General features: G+C 60.0%; 2 protein-coding genes across 2 annotated transcripts; both read left to right on the top strand.

Moving 5' to 3' along the window:
- Positions 1-7,488: 7,488 nt before the first annotated feature.
- LOC106631517 (metallothionein-1) lies at positions 7,489-8,967 on the top strand. Its single transcript, XM_014284541.3, has 3 exons — positions 7,489-7,659; positions 8,051-8,116; positions 8,702-8,967. Exons 1-3 carry the CDS (start codon positions 7,629-7,631, stop codon positions 8,794-8,796), a joined length of 192 nt encoding a protein of 63 aa, XP_014140016.1. The 5' UTR covers positions 7,489-7,628; the 3' UTR covers positions 8,797-8,967.
- A 3,264-nt stretch (positions 8,968-12,231) lies between these two features.
- LOC129737389 (metallothionein-2) lies at positions 12,232-13,381 on the top strand. Its single transcript, XM_055726999.1, has 3 exons — positions 12,232-12,390; positions 12,467-12,532; positions 13,147-13,381. Exons 1-3 carry the CDS (start codon positions 12,360-12,362, stop codon positions 13,239-13,241), a joined length of 192 nt encoding a protein of 63 aa, XP_055582974.1. The 5' UTR covers positions 12,232-12,359; the 3' UTR covers positions 13,242-13,381.
- The last annotated feature ends 1,087 nt before the right edge of the window (positions 13,382-14,468 follow it).

The raw sequence follows: 14,468 nt of genomic DNA, 5'->3' as shown, positions 1-14,468 counted from the left end.
CTCCGCACGCTGATGACGCTGTGCCATGGGCTTACACACTGGTTTGTGCAGAATCCCATCGCTGGGGTGCTGGGAGGAGGTTGGAGACTGGGGGGGTGAAGGGCAAACCCATGCCAAGCTACGATGCCGGTCCCCATCCCAGCATGGATTTTGGTACCAGACCCTTACGTGTCCCCTCTCCCCACAGTGACCACAAGCTCCATAGGGAGACCCTTTCTAAAATCATGGCTTTAGAAATCCTTAGATTATTTTGGGTTTAAGAAATACTTTTAACACGATAACCTTCACGGATGCTGTAAATGCACCGCACTCTCCGACCAGCACCCGAACCCAGACCCCTCCACCCACTGTCACGCTGTCACCCCCATCCCAGCAAGAGGCACATTTGGAAAAGGATGCAGTGGGCCAACAGCCCTCCCTGCAGAGGCCACCGGGTTGAGGCAAAGATTCATTTATTTCTAGGAAAAGCTGGCAGGCATGTCCCCGTTGGCATTTCCTTGTGCCTCAGCCAAGCCCCGGCCGGCAGCAGCATCCCTGCCCTGCATGCGAAGGAGGGCTCTCAAAGGCAGCGCTGGAGAGGAGATCATGCGACTCCGAATGTGACAACCGCCTTTTTCTCCTTTTTTTAATTGTTTTACCAAGTTTTTCTGGCAGCTCTATCAATGTGCCATTATACTTGTGAATAACAAGGCAGCAGTCATATGCAGCATATTAAAGAGGGTGGGGTTTTTTCCCCTTTGTGGACCCGTTTTGGGTGAGCGTGGGTCTAGGTGCCAGCCTTGCAGTGGGTCTACCCTCCCGGGTGCCGCTTTGGGTAGTGGAGCACAAAGGCAAAGCACCGGCGTGAACTTGGGCGCACAACGGGGTGTTGCTGAAGCTCAGCAAATGCTGCTGCCCCCAAAGGGAAAATCCCCATCTCCCCCCCCCCCCCCAGCAGCACCAAGCGCGGCTCACTGTTGGCCTCTGCAAACTCAGCCGAGCACAACGGGGAAAAAACTGAGCTCAGACACCTTTTTAGGCTGGTAAAATTGGAAATAGATGAAAATTCCAACTTCTTGCTAAATATGTATGATCTGGGCTGTAAATACTATTTTGCATCGCTAATTATGGTATTGGGTTTGGTGCGTCTGCAATGTGGCTAAATTACACTGCCTGTTACAGCTGCCACTTTGGATTTGCTGGCTCTCAAGCTCCTAAAATTGAAGTCATGACTTTTAGTACTCGTTCCCCTTCGTTTGACAGGCCTGTCATTTATATTCTACGTGCAGCATCCAGTCCTGAGTCTGGTGACCACGCTGCTCCCATCGCAGCCATCCGGCAGCACTCGGAGCAGGGGTCCTTCCCTTTCCCCACTTTTATAGGGGGGGAAATCCCATCTAATCCTCACCGAGCTCCTGCGTATTGCTGCTGCGCAGCCGGGGTCAGCATAACTGTACTCAAGGGATTGTTTGGAGTGTACTCAAGGGGTTGTTTGGCTTCATCACCAGAGCAGGGGTCTTATTATCCAGCAAGAGGCCATCCTCATCCTCCCTGCATGACCCCAGTGCTGCTCTGCACAGGCTTGCCAAGGGGATGCTGTGTCCAGTGTTTGCTCTGTTCCAGCTCCTGGGGAAATGTAACTTTATATATATAATATAACATAACATCATTTGGTATCATTTAATATAATACAATATGAGGTAACGATAAATATATATATAAAATATATAGAATCAAACACGCTTGGCACCCGTTCCTGGCTTTCTAGGCAGGTTGCACAGGGAAGCTGGCCACGACAGCACGACAGGTACGAGGATCCTCACCCACCCAGTAGCGGTTTCTTGGCAAAGACTTCAAATCCAACCAAAAATTCCTGATGCCTTCACCTGCCTGGCAGCGCTAAGGAGCTCTCAGATACCGAGTTTGGGAAAATGCTGGCAAAAATAACCATCCCCAGCCTTTGAGGAGGAGATCGTACGGCTGGAGGGAGCGGGCAGGGGTGAGCAACTGCATCTGCACACCAAAATACTTCTTAAGGTGAAGGCAGAGCCTGTCTGAGCAGCAGCAAACCAGCTTTGCTGTCTGCAGGGGCTTTTCTCTTTCCCCACCCCAGGTTTGCTGCCCGAGCCCGAGCAGCATTTCTCCCCCCATCCCATGCACAGCCCTGGGATGGGAGATGCCTTTGGATGGGGATGGGACGAGCCGTTGTGCCGGATCCTGCCTCCCCTGAGAGCTCCTGGGGGAGACAGGATCCAGCACAGCAGCTGCATGAATCATTCCTGGGACAGACGACCACGATCTCGGGATCTCAGGAGCAGGGCTATGAAGACATCAAGGAAAATAGCACATCCTTTTATTTCACGCCTTTATACCGAGGGGGTTGGTGTTCTCTTTGCAAGCTCGGGCAAGTGTCTACTCAACATCCCAAGGGATTACTCATCTCCTCTACTCTTGGCTTCTAATTAGCAACTAAAGGGGAATGAAATAATTAAATATGCCCAAGGTAACGATACTTGGAAACTTCAGGTCACGTTTCAGCTGGGGGAGGCGGCGAGTAGTTGGAGCAGGTGAGTTTGAAGTCTGTGGGAACCCGAAAGACGCAAAAAGGAAGGGAAGATGGGGGGGGGGGAACCAAGAAAAAGAAGAAAATCCAAATTGTACACTGGGAAAACATTGGATTTGTGAGTGGAAAGGATGCCCAGAGTGAAGGTGATACTTAATGTCCGTGCAGGTGTCAGCAGTGCTGGGCACGGTGGGGGACACCTGGGGACCCCCTTTCCCAGGAGGGTCTGCAGGGATGCTGGGCAGCCCCTGACCCTCTCTCGCAGGTGGGGGAAAAGGTAGATTCAAGCCCTTTTATTTCCCAGCTGAAACTTGGTTGGTCCTCACCCCCTTCCACCCCTTGGGGGCTGCAATTCTGCCCTCGTTAGACCTCGAAGTAATTCCCATTAACATTTATGAGAATTTCATGATCAAAAGAGGAGTCAGCCCTTTCATCTTCCAGACATGCCCTAACACACATTGCCTGGCCCCAACACCCCGTACTGCCGGGCGGGAGCTCCGGCCTTGTGCCGGGTCCCTCGGGATGCACACCCCAAAACCCACGGGGAGCTTGCGGGATCAGGCTCACCCTCCCGGACCCAACTGCATGGCATCGCTTCAGCATTCCTTCCTTCCCTTCCCCCTGAGAATAAATGATTAGCAAACCGCCACCCCCTCCGCACTACTTTTTCAAGGGGAGGGTAACATTGATAGCTCATTTCCAGATAAGAAATACGGAATACATTTCAAGCCCTTGCCCGGAGCCATAGGATGAGCCGGCGGCTGAGCCCGGCTCAGGAACCCGGCCTTGGGAGTCGCAGCCCCAGCGCAAGCCGGCTGGGTTGCAAGGCGGCTCCCAAAGAGCCCACATCAAAGCGCGCTGCGGGTTTGTGAAAGCGTTGCAGTATTGCAGGCGGTGCAGTATTGCAGGCGGTGCAATTCCTGCTTAATGAGAACCTGCTTGGCCCCTGCCCGCTGCAAGCGGGCCCTCGCCGAAGGTGTGTTTCTGTTGCTACACAGACATGACCGTGGGCCAGCAAAGCCCACCAAAGAGGGCATTTACCCAGGGCAACGGGACACGCCGTGTATTCGCTGGTGGCTGAGCAACAGGGGAAGCACCGGCTGGGATGTATTTTGCCAAAGCTGCGATGGAGGTGCAGGCAGGGATCTGACAGGAGAGCAGGCAGCTTCTGGGGAAGGAGTGAGGTGGGAAGGCAGATGATGGGCTTAGCTCATGTCTGCCGCTGAGACCAGAACAGGTCTTTGCTCATGGTTTTCTGGGAAAAAGAAACCTCCAGAGCATGAGGTCACCCCACCGATCCGGTTTCACTCCCAAATGGTTTCCAAGGCTTTGCCTATGCACACGGGGAGCGGTTGGGAATGGCTTCCCGGGGCAGGCAAGGGGTGATTCATCCTCTTCCTCCTCTGCCAAAGGGCTGGCAAGCACTGGCAAAACAAAACGACGTCAGCACCTATTTCCCATGTTCTAAACACTTGTTTATCATCCGCAAATAATAGGCTGAGATACCCGTCAAATGAAAGCCAAACCTGCTTTCTAAGCAGCGACGGCTCCCATGGCTTCCCGCTGGCTTTCAGCATGTCCAGCGTGCTGGGTATCTGCTGGGTGCTAGGGGGGTGCATAAGCCCCTTATTTTCTCTATTTCAGTTTGAAAGGCCAGTCCCAGGTGGGTTGTGGCTCCTTGCACTCCCAGTGGCCATGGCTCTCCTGCCCAGGGTGCAGCACCAACAGGCAGCTGGAGCAGGCAGAGCTGAGCTGCCCTCGCTGCTGCCACAGCATCAGGGGCACCCCTGGGGTGCTGCTGGCCAGCAGCATCCTGCCCAGCAAGCAGCAGGCAATGGTGAGGGGCAGTGGGGACTGTCCCCCGGGGTCTCCAGGCTGCGGTGTCGTAGCTCCCTGGCATCCCTGGCCATGGTCCATACGGATCCAAGCAGTGGTGCTTTGCCAGTGGAGTCCTGCAGCTGCACGGGGTGTCTCTGGGCAAAGGATGGTCACCAAACCCAGCACTGCTCGGGAGGGGGTGATGAGCCCGGAGTGAGGGCTTGGGGAAGACACGTGCCCCCAGAGAGGGGAGAGGAGGGCCTGTAGTCATCCGCAGGGTCCCCCGAAGGCGATGTGCTGGGGTGGCTGTGGGAAATCACGGGCAGCTGGAGGCAGGAGCAGGTTCATGATGTGCTGCTGCATGACCATGGGCGCTGGGAGCTGCACATCCTTCAGTGGGGAGTCAGGGCAGACCTGTGCCGGGTCACCTCCTCGGGAGCCAGCGGCTGCCCCTTCCTCGTCACCTGCCTGGCACTGGCCTTGACTCACTGGCACCAGCCCCGGCACCGTCCTGTGGCTTCTGGCAATCAGCCCTGGGCACTGTGGGTGTCCCGGCAACAGGTGCCTCCAGCACATCTTCCTGCAGGTTGTCAGCCTCCTTCACTGCTTTCCGGGGAGCCCTGTCCCTACCATGCCCTGCTGAGCCATTACCCCAGCTCAGCCATCACATCCCATCGAAGAGCGAGCGTCATCTCCGGCTCTGCCTGGAGCGCTGGAGCATCCCGCTGACTCACCCACGTTAATTTGCCCAGCAATCTCGGGGCGATTGCTATGGATGTGCCTGGGGACAGAGCCAGGAATCCCACGCAGGGGACACAACCGCCGAGGGGTATGGCTCTGGCAGGGCAAGGGCTGGTGAATAATTGCCACGCAGGGATCGTGTCCGCTTTGCTCGGCTTTGGGGAGCAGCATCAGGCTTATTTAAATGGTAAGGAACCCCCAGGCCAGCAAATGGAAGGCAGGGGCCAGGAGGCAAAGGGGGGCTCACAGGGCCTTGTAATGGGGCCATTTAAGCAGCAGGAAGGTCTCCCCGGGGTCCCGGCTCTACAGCTCAACACCCCAGTCACAAGCTGCTCCTGGAGGTGGCCTGGCTGATGTGTGTCCAATTGACAAGCCCCAGCTCCAGCCCCATCCCAAATTAATTACAGAACGGACCAGGAGCAATACAAGGCCTCCCAGAGCCCTGACCCCCAGTCCTGCATCACCTGGAAGATGCTTTTTTTCCTTTGTGCAAAGGAAGGAAGGAAAGAATTGAGAAGGGCTGGGATCTGAGCTGAGAATAGCTGCTGGAGGGCTTTTTCCTCTGCCCCGTCCTTTTGCAACAGGGATTGCACAGTGCAGCCGACGTGGCCCTGTTCCCCTGCTGTGGACTTCGCCTTCCTCCCTCCAGTCTGGAAGAGAGGGACCACTTTGGAGGGGCTGCCTGTCCCCACATCCCTGCGCCACCACCAGCTGGGGACAGGGGCAATGTGCCAACATCATGGCTTTGCCTGGGTGGCCAAGGGTGCCAGGCAGTTTAGGGGGACACAGCAGATGCCACGGTGGTATTGCTGTTCCCCATGCATCCATCGTGACACGGCTGGAAGCACTTCCCTGGGCATATTCCTGCACCACAGGAGTGCTCAGCTGGTTATTTCAGGAGCAGAGCATGTGTGGGACCCCAAAGAGATGTCCCCCCTCTGCCATGACACCCACAGCGCAGGGGGACATGGCTGGGGCCAGTGGGTGGCCACTTGCACGTGTGTTCCCCAGCACATTTGTGTTTCCCTGCTCCTGTGGGAGCAACTGATGCCCTTGGCACGTGCCTGGTCCCTGGCACCATCCCCTGCCATCACACCCCGGTGTATCAGCAGCAGCGTGACGTGCACATGACCCCAGGGCTGGCATGCCAGGGCATCGACGAGCTGCTGCTGGGGTGGCGAGGCAAGGAAGGGGCCCATCAGCTCTGCCTTCCTCACGCTTTTACATGCCCATTTCCCAGCCTGGCCTGGCTGAGCTGGAGGAGACGCCGAGTCGGGGCGCTGGCACCGCTCCCCACCAGGTCACCCAACAAGCTCCAAACATGTCCAGACAGCTGGGTGGTAAAAATACTCCTTGGCCCGCTGTTTCGGCTGGATTAACATCGCCTCCGACAAACCGCCTTAGCCAGGTACCGCAGGCAAAAGCCTGGCTGGGATAAAACCCCAAAGCAAAGTAGTTTCAGAGCGCAGGGCAGCCGGCATGGGGTACCACCTCCACTAGCAAGCACACAAAAAACCCCAGGGGTGAGCAGGAAAGATGCTCCACGGCTGGCAATGCCCCCTGGCTGTGGTGCAGTCCCTCCCGGCACCCGACATCTCAGAAAGCATCTTTTTTTTTTTCTCCCTTCACCCCAAACCCTCACTGCTCTTTCGAGTGTGTGGGTAAAACCCGCTGGAGGAGTTGACCAGGGTGATGGCAGCTCGCCCACCACCCTCCTCTCCTGCACACCCAGCTAATGCTACGTGGAAATTAATTCAGATGAGTGGGACGGAGCACCGCAGCCAGGAAGGAGACAGGGCCCCCGAGGTGCCATGCACGGCGCCAAGGGGACGTGGGTGCCGTCGTCCTGGGGCGCTGGGAGGGCACGGGAGGCTCTGGCCAGGCCAGTCCAGCTTGTTGCTGCTCTCGCTCACGGGGAGGGTGTCAGAGCCATGGGATGGGGTCTGGGGCAGGGACCACATCCCTGTCACCCCACTGTGTCAGCTCCCCATCAGCCCACTGTGCCAGCTCTGGGAGGAGGGCACTGAGAGTTCCCGGCTGTGGTGGCAGCCCTGATCAGTGCACACACACCCCGCGAGACATCTCGGGGCTTGGCAGATTGACTTTAGCAAAGGGCTGGGCTGTGGGGGCTTCCCTGGGTGCACCCCCTCAGCCCCCACCCCCTGGGAGCAGAGCAGCGCTCCTAAGGCAGGTGCCATCGGTGTGATGAGCTGGCCATTCTCTGCACCACCATCCCCCCACAATGTCTCAGCAGAGGGTGACGGTCACCCAGACAGCCCCACTGCTGCCACCAGCACCCCGGGGAGGGGGGACAAGGGAGCCCCAGGTCCTGCCTGGCCACCATGGGAGTGAATCAGCAGCGCCCGGGGCAGGTGCGAGGCTGAGCCGTGCGCAGGCTGCGAGGGGCGGAGGGTTTGCACTCGCTCTCACCCGGCCAAGGATAAATAGGAGGTGGCTGCGACTCCTGCCAAAGCTGCTCTTCCCATCACCCAACGCGTCCAACAGCCGGCATCCAGCCCAGGCAGACATGGACTCCCAGGACTGCCCTTGTGCCACTGGTAAGCCAGGGCTTCCCTCCGCCTCAGCCGCAGGGAGCTGCGGGACCTGGAGCATCCCGGTGGGACCACCAACACTCCCACCCGCCTGCCGGCCCCCTCCGCCATCCCGGTGCTCACACGCTGGTGGGGCTGGCTGCTGAAATCCTCTCCTGGCGTTGCGGTGGCACACCTGGATCCCACCGGGATGTGGCTGGGAATGCCGTGGCGTCCCCACCGAGCGAGGCCAAAGCATCTGCCCCGGCCAGCACTGTGGGAGAGTGGGCGCTCGGAGGGGCGGCAGTGCCCTCCCTGCGGACCTCACCCCGAAGCATCTGCGCTGATCCCCGGGGATGCAGGGATCCCTTCCCACACCCTCTCTCAACCCCTTTTTCTCCTTTTCTCTGTGTTTTAGGTGGCACCTGCACCTGCGGGGATAACTGCAAATGCAAAAACTGCAAATGTACATCGTGCAAAAAAGGTAAGGGGGGGGACCTGGGCCCCGATAGGGGGCAGAAACACTCGGGGGGGTTTTCACTACACATCCCTGGACACACTGAATCAAATCAGGCTCAGCACTGTCGGAGTTAAGTTTATTCCTCCCGTATTTTTGCCCCCAAAGGAGCGCAGGGTGAATTCCATCGCCCCTGCCAGACAATAGGAGCCACCTGGTAGAACCCAAAACTCGGTGTACCCCTCACTGGCACCTGGGGCTCAGCACAAGGGGATGCCCAGGGAGGAAACCAGCATCGGGATTTCTTCCGGCTACTCCTGATGCTGTCACTCCCGGGCAGAGCCACGTGCGGCAGGGGAGTGGCACAAACAGCGGCTGGGGGGGGGGGGCGGTGAGCCCTTGGGGGTCCCACACCCTCCTGCTGCCTCCCCAGGGACAGCCCTGGGTGCAAAAACATGCTGGGAGATGCTGCTGGGGATGGGGATGATGCTAAAAGGGGAGGACGCAGGTGCTGGTGGGCCGCCAAATCAGCCACTCCCCATGGGATCAGCCCAAAACCCACCATGAGACCCCCCCCAGGACCATTCTTGACTGATGTTTCTCCCCGCACAGGCTGCTGCTCCTGCTGCCCGGCGGGATGTGCCAAGTGTGCGCAGGGCTGCGTCTGCAAGGGCCCCCCCTCCGCCAAGTGCAGCTGCTGCAAATAGGGACCCCCAGCTGCACATCTGGGGGTGCCGTACATCTGGGGGGACAGAAGAATAACCTTATTGTGTATGTTTGGGTTTTTTTATATATGTGTTCAGATATCTTTAGTGTTTGTCACTTGTGACGTGTAATAAGCTACCTAAATAAAGTGATGTGTATATAAAGGTCTATAAGGAGCCTGGCATTTCTGTTGGATGGGGTAGGAGGGGAACCTGGGGAGCAGGAGGGCAGCGTGTTTGGGGGGTCATGGCAAAGAGCCTGCATCTTATTTTTGCTCCTTCTAGTCTTCGCTCTGCCCTCCCTGCCAGCACCTCTGACTCTTTGTTTTAACACTTTCCCTGCACAACAAGGTAATTCATAGGGTTTTTTTCCCCCGCCCGGTTGTTACCCAAGGGCAAATCCCATGCTCTCTCCTCCACCAGAAATCCTCGGGGCTAATGAGCAGATCGTTATTACAAGCCTTCACCGACAGTGTAATAACCGCTGCAGCCCTGCCCATTTCCAGGGGTAATGTTTCCACGGCAGGTGGGGTGGCGGGGGAACAGGTTTAGCTTTCCTCCTGGCAGTTAAGTTGAACTGGCTGGAAGAACCACCCTGCTTCTTCCCCCTGCCACCTCTGCCAGCCTGGCAGGGTGCTTCTGTGGAGACCCCCCGGTGACCTGGATGCCCATGATGGGGTACGACACCTGCAATGTGATGTGATGCCCATGATGGAGTGTGATGCCCACGGTGGGGTGCGATACCTGCAGTGGGGTGTGATGCCCATGATGGGGTGCAATGCTTACAAGGGGATGGGACACTCGCAACTGGATGTGGTGCCCATGCCAAGGTGCAATGTCCATTATGGGTGGCAGTGCCCATGCTGGCGTGTGATGCTTGTCCTACCCAGGCACAGCCATGACGCTGCCAGGATGCTGCACCCCAGGTGCCACATGGCACTATGCTGCTTCCCAGGATGCACAAGGGGTCCTGCCTGTCCCCACACTCCCCAAACACAGCCTTTCATGGCCTCTTTTGAGCAGCAAACCTTTTTCTGACTTATCCAGCCATCGCTGGCAGGACTCAGCCAGGGGTTTGGCACAGTCAAGGGCACCCCTACCCACTAGCTGCTCACAGTGCCAGTCCCCAAGGGATATTCATTTGCTCCAGCAGGACTCTTCCCCCGGGGTGTCCCCTGCGACGTCACCATCACCCCACACCTGTGACAAGTGTGAAGCATGTCCCTATGCCAGCTAAATGTAGGGCAAGCAGGCACGGTGCAGCACCAGCTCTGGAGTTTCAAGCTAAATTCCATCCTGCAAACAGCAGGGTTATCTTTATTCCTTCCTAGCCAGAAAGATTGAAATGTCAACCATGCAAAAACATTGTCGGTGAGCCCACAACAAGCATGAAGGAGAGGTTGCTAATGGGATTTATCCCCAAACACGCAGTTCAACCAGTGGAGCTGACAGCATCCTTCCAGCCTCACTGTCCCCAGCAGGTGTGCATCGGTCCTGCCCCATGGTTCTGCCCTGTGCCTGTCCCAGTGTCCTACAGCATGTGATGGAGAACAGCCATGGGATGTTGTCACTGCCTGTATGGGAAGTGGGGGCAGAGGGGGGTTCCAGCAGCCCAGCTCTGAGCCCTGAAACCTGTGCTGGCCAGCTGTAGTTCAGAGTTGGACTTGGCATTCCTCCTACATGGGCACAGCCTCGGGATTAACTGCTCCCTGACAGCTCCAAGAAACTGGAGCACCAGCAGTGACAGGGGACCCCCCCCCCCCCATGTGTTCCCCTCTCCCTGTGTTCCCCTCTCCCTGTGGGTGTCTGCCACGTGCCCTGCACCCTGGCATTTCCACAAGCCCACAGCTCTCGGGAGTCATGGCTCATCCTGTTCTGCTGCGGAGTGACTTTATTATTCAGTGGAAATGCCCCGATTGGGAAACATGGTATTTTCCGGGCTGTTTCCCATCCCGGCCCCACGCACGGTCCTGTGGCGATGCTGTGCTGCTCCTTCCCACTCACAGTGACGGGGCCCAGGGCCACGTGCCCCAGGATCTGGCACAGCCCCTCCACGGGTGATGTGCGGGATTCCCGGAAAACTGCAAGTTCTCCTGTTTCCTCCCCCAGCATTGCCCTCGCATGCTCACCCCCTGCTTTCAGTCCAGCCCTGTGTCAGGGTACACGACCCCATTCGGGGGGGTGGGGGGCTCCCTTTTCTTCAAACTGGGGTGCAGCAAAGCTAGTCCCTGGCAACGATGGGGGAGGGGGGTGGGGGGCAGCACTGTACCCCAATGACGGGGTGCCCGGGAAGCGATTTCACAAGCCGTGTTTATGTGTAGCAAGACCACACGTGCACCGTGATTCCAGCGCTCCTCCTGTCCCGTGGCCAGCGCGATGCCTGCTGGCTTAGCCTCCTGTTTACACTCCCTGGCTGCTGCCTGCAAAAAACACTGCCGGGAAAAAACCCTCCTGTATTTCTGCGAACAAGCACGAGACGTTCTCTGGTGTGACCTCCCAGGGCCACTGACCCGCTCCTGGTCCCAGGGCCACTGGGGGTGACAGACCCCACCGTGGCACCAGTTCCAAGCCCAGGCTTGCCCCGCTGGCAACAACAATGCTAAGAGCACCAGGCGCAGGCGCGGGGACAGGCTGTCCCTGGCCCAGCCGCTGTTTTCCATGTTTTCCATGGCATGTGCCAAGCTGGCCACGGGCATGAGCCGGGCGGTGGCAGCTGGCTGGCACATAAACACCGCAGCAAGGGGGAAAACACATGGGTGCCGGGAAGCTGGGAGTCCCAGCCGCCAGCCATGCCACGCTTCTGCCTACGCTCAGCCCTCCTGGGGGGCCAGCTGAGCACCCCACCCCCCAGGCCCCCCCGGGACTGCATGCCACCTGTATCCCTGGGCCTCCCCCAGCGTGGGGGGCATGGTGCCCCCCCAGCACTGGGCACATGGGGCTGGGAAGGGGCAGGCAGCAGCCCAGGGCTGCCCCAGATGTGCCAGAGTGGCCCATCTCACTGTGCAGATGTGCAGCACTGACATGGCACATGGTCCCTTTGGCATCTTCCAGCACCTTGGTCCCCTGGGATGCAGCACGCTGCCGGTGGGGGCCGGGGGGCAGGAAAGGGTGTGGGTGGGACCCCTCCAGACCCCCCCATCCCTCCCTACAGTGGGCTGGGAGCCGAGGCGGTGTGCGGGGCCGAGACCCCGGGTGAGCACGGCCCCGGCGCTGAGCACGGCCCCGCGGTGAGCACGGCCCCGCGGTGAGCACGGCCCCGGTGCTGAGCACGGCCCCGCGGTGAGCACGGCCCCGCGGTGAGCACGGCCCCGCGGTGAGCACGGCCCCGGCGCTGAGCACGGCCCCGCGGTGAGCACGGCCCCGCGGTGAGCACGGCCCCGGCGCTGAGCACGGCCCCGGCGCTGAGCACGGCCCGGTTGCGCGCGGCCCCGCCCCGCCGTGTGCAGCGCCGAGCACCGCCCCGCGTCCTCACCCGGTAAATAGCGGGCGGGCGGCCCGGGCCGGTAGTGCCGCCGCTCCAGCCCAGCCCGGTAGAGTCCAGCCCAGCCCAGCCCGCTCCCGCCGCCATGGATCCCCAGGACTGCACGTGTGCCGCCGGTAAGTGCCCCGGCGCGGCGCGGGGGAGCCGGTGGTGCGGCCCCCGGCCCCGCTGACGGCCGCTCTCCCGCCCCAGGTGACTCCTGCTCCTGCGCCGGGTCCTGCAAGTGCAAGAACTGCCGCTGCCGGAGCTGCCGCAAGAGTGAGTGGGGGCTCAGCCCGGGGGGGCCAACCTGCCCTAGGGGAACCCCCCCTTTGCTGTCCTGTGCAGCTCCCTGCCCACGGGGGCGCCCCCCTTCTGCCCTGTTGGACCCCCACGGAGACTTCCAGACCCTTGTCCCGTAGGGATAACACCCCCCTTGCCCTGTAGGACCCCGTGGACCAGCCCTCCAGTGCCCTTCTGCTGGGTGCCCCTGCCCCGTGGGACCCCCATGGGGATCTGCCCCCTTCCCCTGGAGACCCCCCACCGCTGCTCCTCTTTGGTGGGTGCTCCTGCCCCGTGGGACCCCCATGGGGATCTGCCCCCTTCCCCTGGAGACCCCTGGTCCCCTTCAGTGGGTGCTCCTGCCCTGTGGGACCCCCATGGGGATCTGCCCCCTTCCCCTGGAGACCCCCTTCTGCTGCTCCCCTTCGGTGGATGCCCCTGCCCCATAGGACCCCCATGGAGACAGCCCAACCACTGCCCCAGTGGGATCTTGGCCCTACCCGTGGGAGGGATTCCCAAGTTGTTTCCCACTTCCCATAGTGTGCCCCTGCCCCATGGGACCCCTATCCCTTCCCACCCCCCCTAACTCTTGTGTCCCGTCCCCCCCCCAGGCTGCTGCTCCTGCTGCCCCGCGACCTGCAGCAACTGCGCCAAGGGCTGCGTGTGCAAGGAGCCGGCCAGCAGCAAGTGCAGCTGCTGCCACTGAGCCGCTTGCTTCTGCCTGTAAATAGCCGGCACGCCTCGGGGATGGGGGGGTGGGAGGGGCTCCAAAAAGCTTATTTTTTAATCTTTTGTATCTTCTGTACCAGTGGTGAAACTGGTTGAAAATAAAGGAGTTGGACTGGAGGTATGAGTGCTGCTGTTGGGTTGGGCTGGGGGCTGAGCGCTGCTGGTGGCTCCTGGGTGGGAACGGGCACTTCGGGGTGGGGGCTGCCTGCAGACACACCACACACACCCACCCCTCCCCGCCATGGCCTTCCCTGGGTGGGCTCTGCCCCTTCCCCGGGGAGAAGCAGCCTTCACAGGGCAGGGGATGGACCTTGTCTTGCACAGATGGTGGCTCTGGGTGTCTTCGAGGTGCTGGTTTCCCCGGTGAGGACAGGTTGACATGCCCGAGAGTGCAGGGAACTCCAGCCCCCTCCTGCCTTTCTCTGGCTTGGTGGCAGGTGTCTCTGTGCCGTGCTGGGGCTCCCCCCCCCCCCCCCCCCCCCCCCGGCTTCCCTTGGGGTGGGGAAGAGCTTTTGGGACCAAGCCTGGCAGGTGGGAGGTGGTGTGGGCTGCCCTGAGCTGCTGCTGAAAGGCTGGTGGCTGAACCCTACTGGGGATGTGGTTGTCCCGTGGGCAGGGACACACGCCCCAAGGAGCTGGTGCTTTGCAAACCCCAGTCCCTTTGCAGAGCAGATCCACCCTGAAAGGCTGCTTCCCCTGCAGCCTCCCTGTGCCATGCCCCTCCTGCCACGACCATGCCCTCCCAGCACTTTTTTTTTTTTTTTTCCCCAGCCCATCTTTTGGGGAGCTCTTTACTTGGAGCTGCGCTCACCTTGGGGGGCTGGGGGGGTCAGGCAGCCATGGCTATGAATAAACCTTGCATGGGTTAAAGTCAGTGCTCAGTTCCGTGGGTGGTGGGTGCTCAGGGAGGTGTGTGGGCTGTGTTTTGCTTCCGAAAGTCTCTGCCAAGTGAGAGTTGCTGCTTGTGCACTGGAGTCGCTGCCGCCGGCTGGGGTGGCTGCCTCTGCCTGCCCGTGCACATCCCCTGGGTGCGCCCTGCCGCTGAGGCAGGTTCCCAGCCCTGCTGCCAGGGCTGGCACCCCACTGCCATCGCCCCTTTCCTGCTGCCAGGGCTGCCACCCCACCGCCATCGCCCCTTTCCTGCTGCTTTGGCCAGGGGGACCCCTCAACCTGGCAGAGATGTCCCATTCAGCCCTTGGTGGCC

This window comes from Falco cherrug, chromosome 14, assembly GCF_023634085.1.
Source record: "Falco cherrug isolate bFalChe1 chromosome 14, bFalChe1.pri, whole genome shotgun sequence".
Taxonomy (NCBI): domain Eukaryota; kingdom Metazoa; phylum Chordata; class Aves; order Falconiformes; family Falconidae; genus Falco; species Falco cherrug.
The sequence above is the reverse complement of the archived record's forward strand: the minus strand, read 5'-3'. Positions and strand labels throughout refer to the sequence as shown.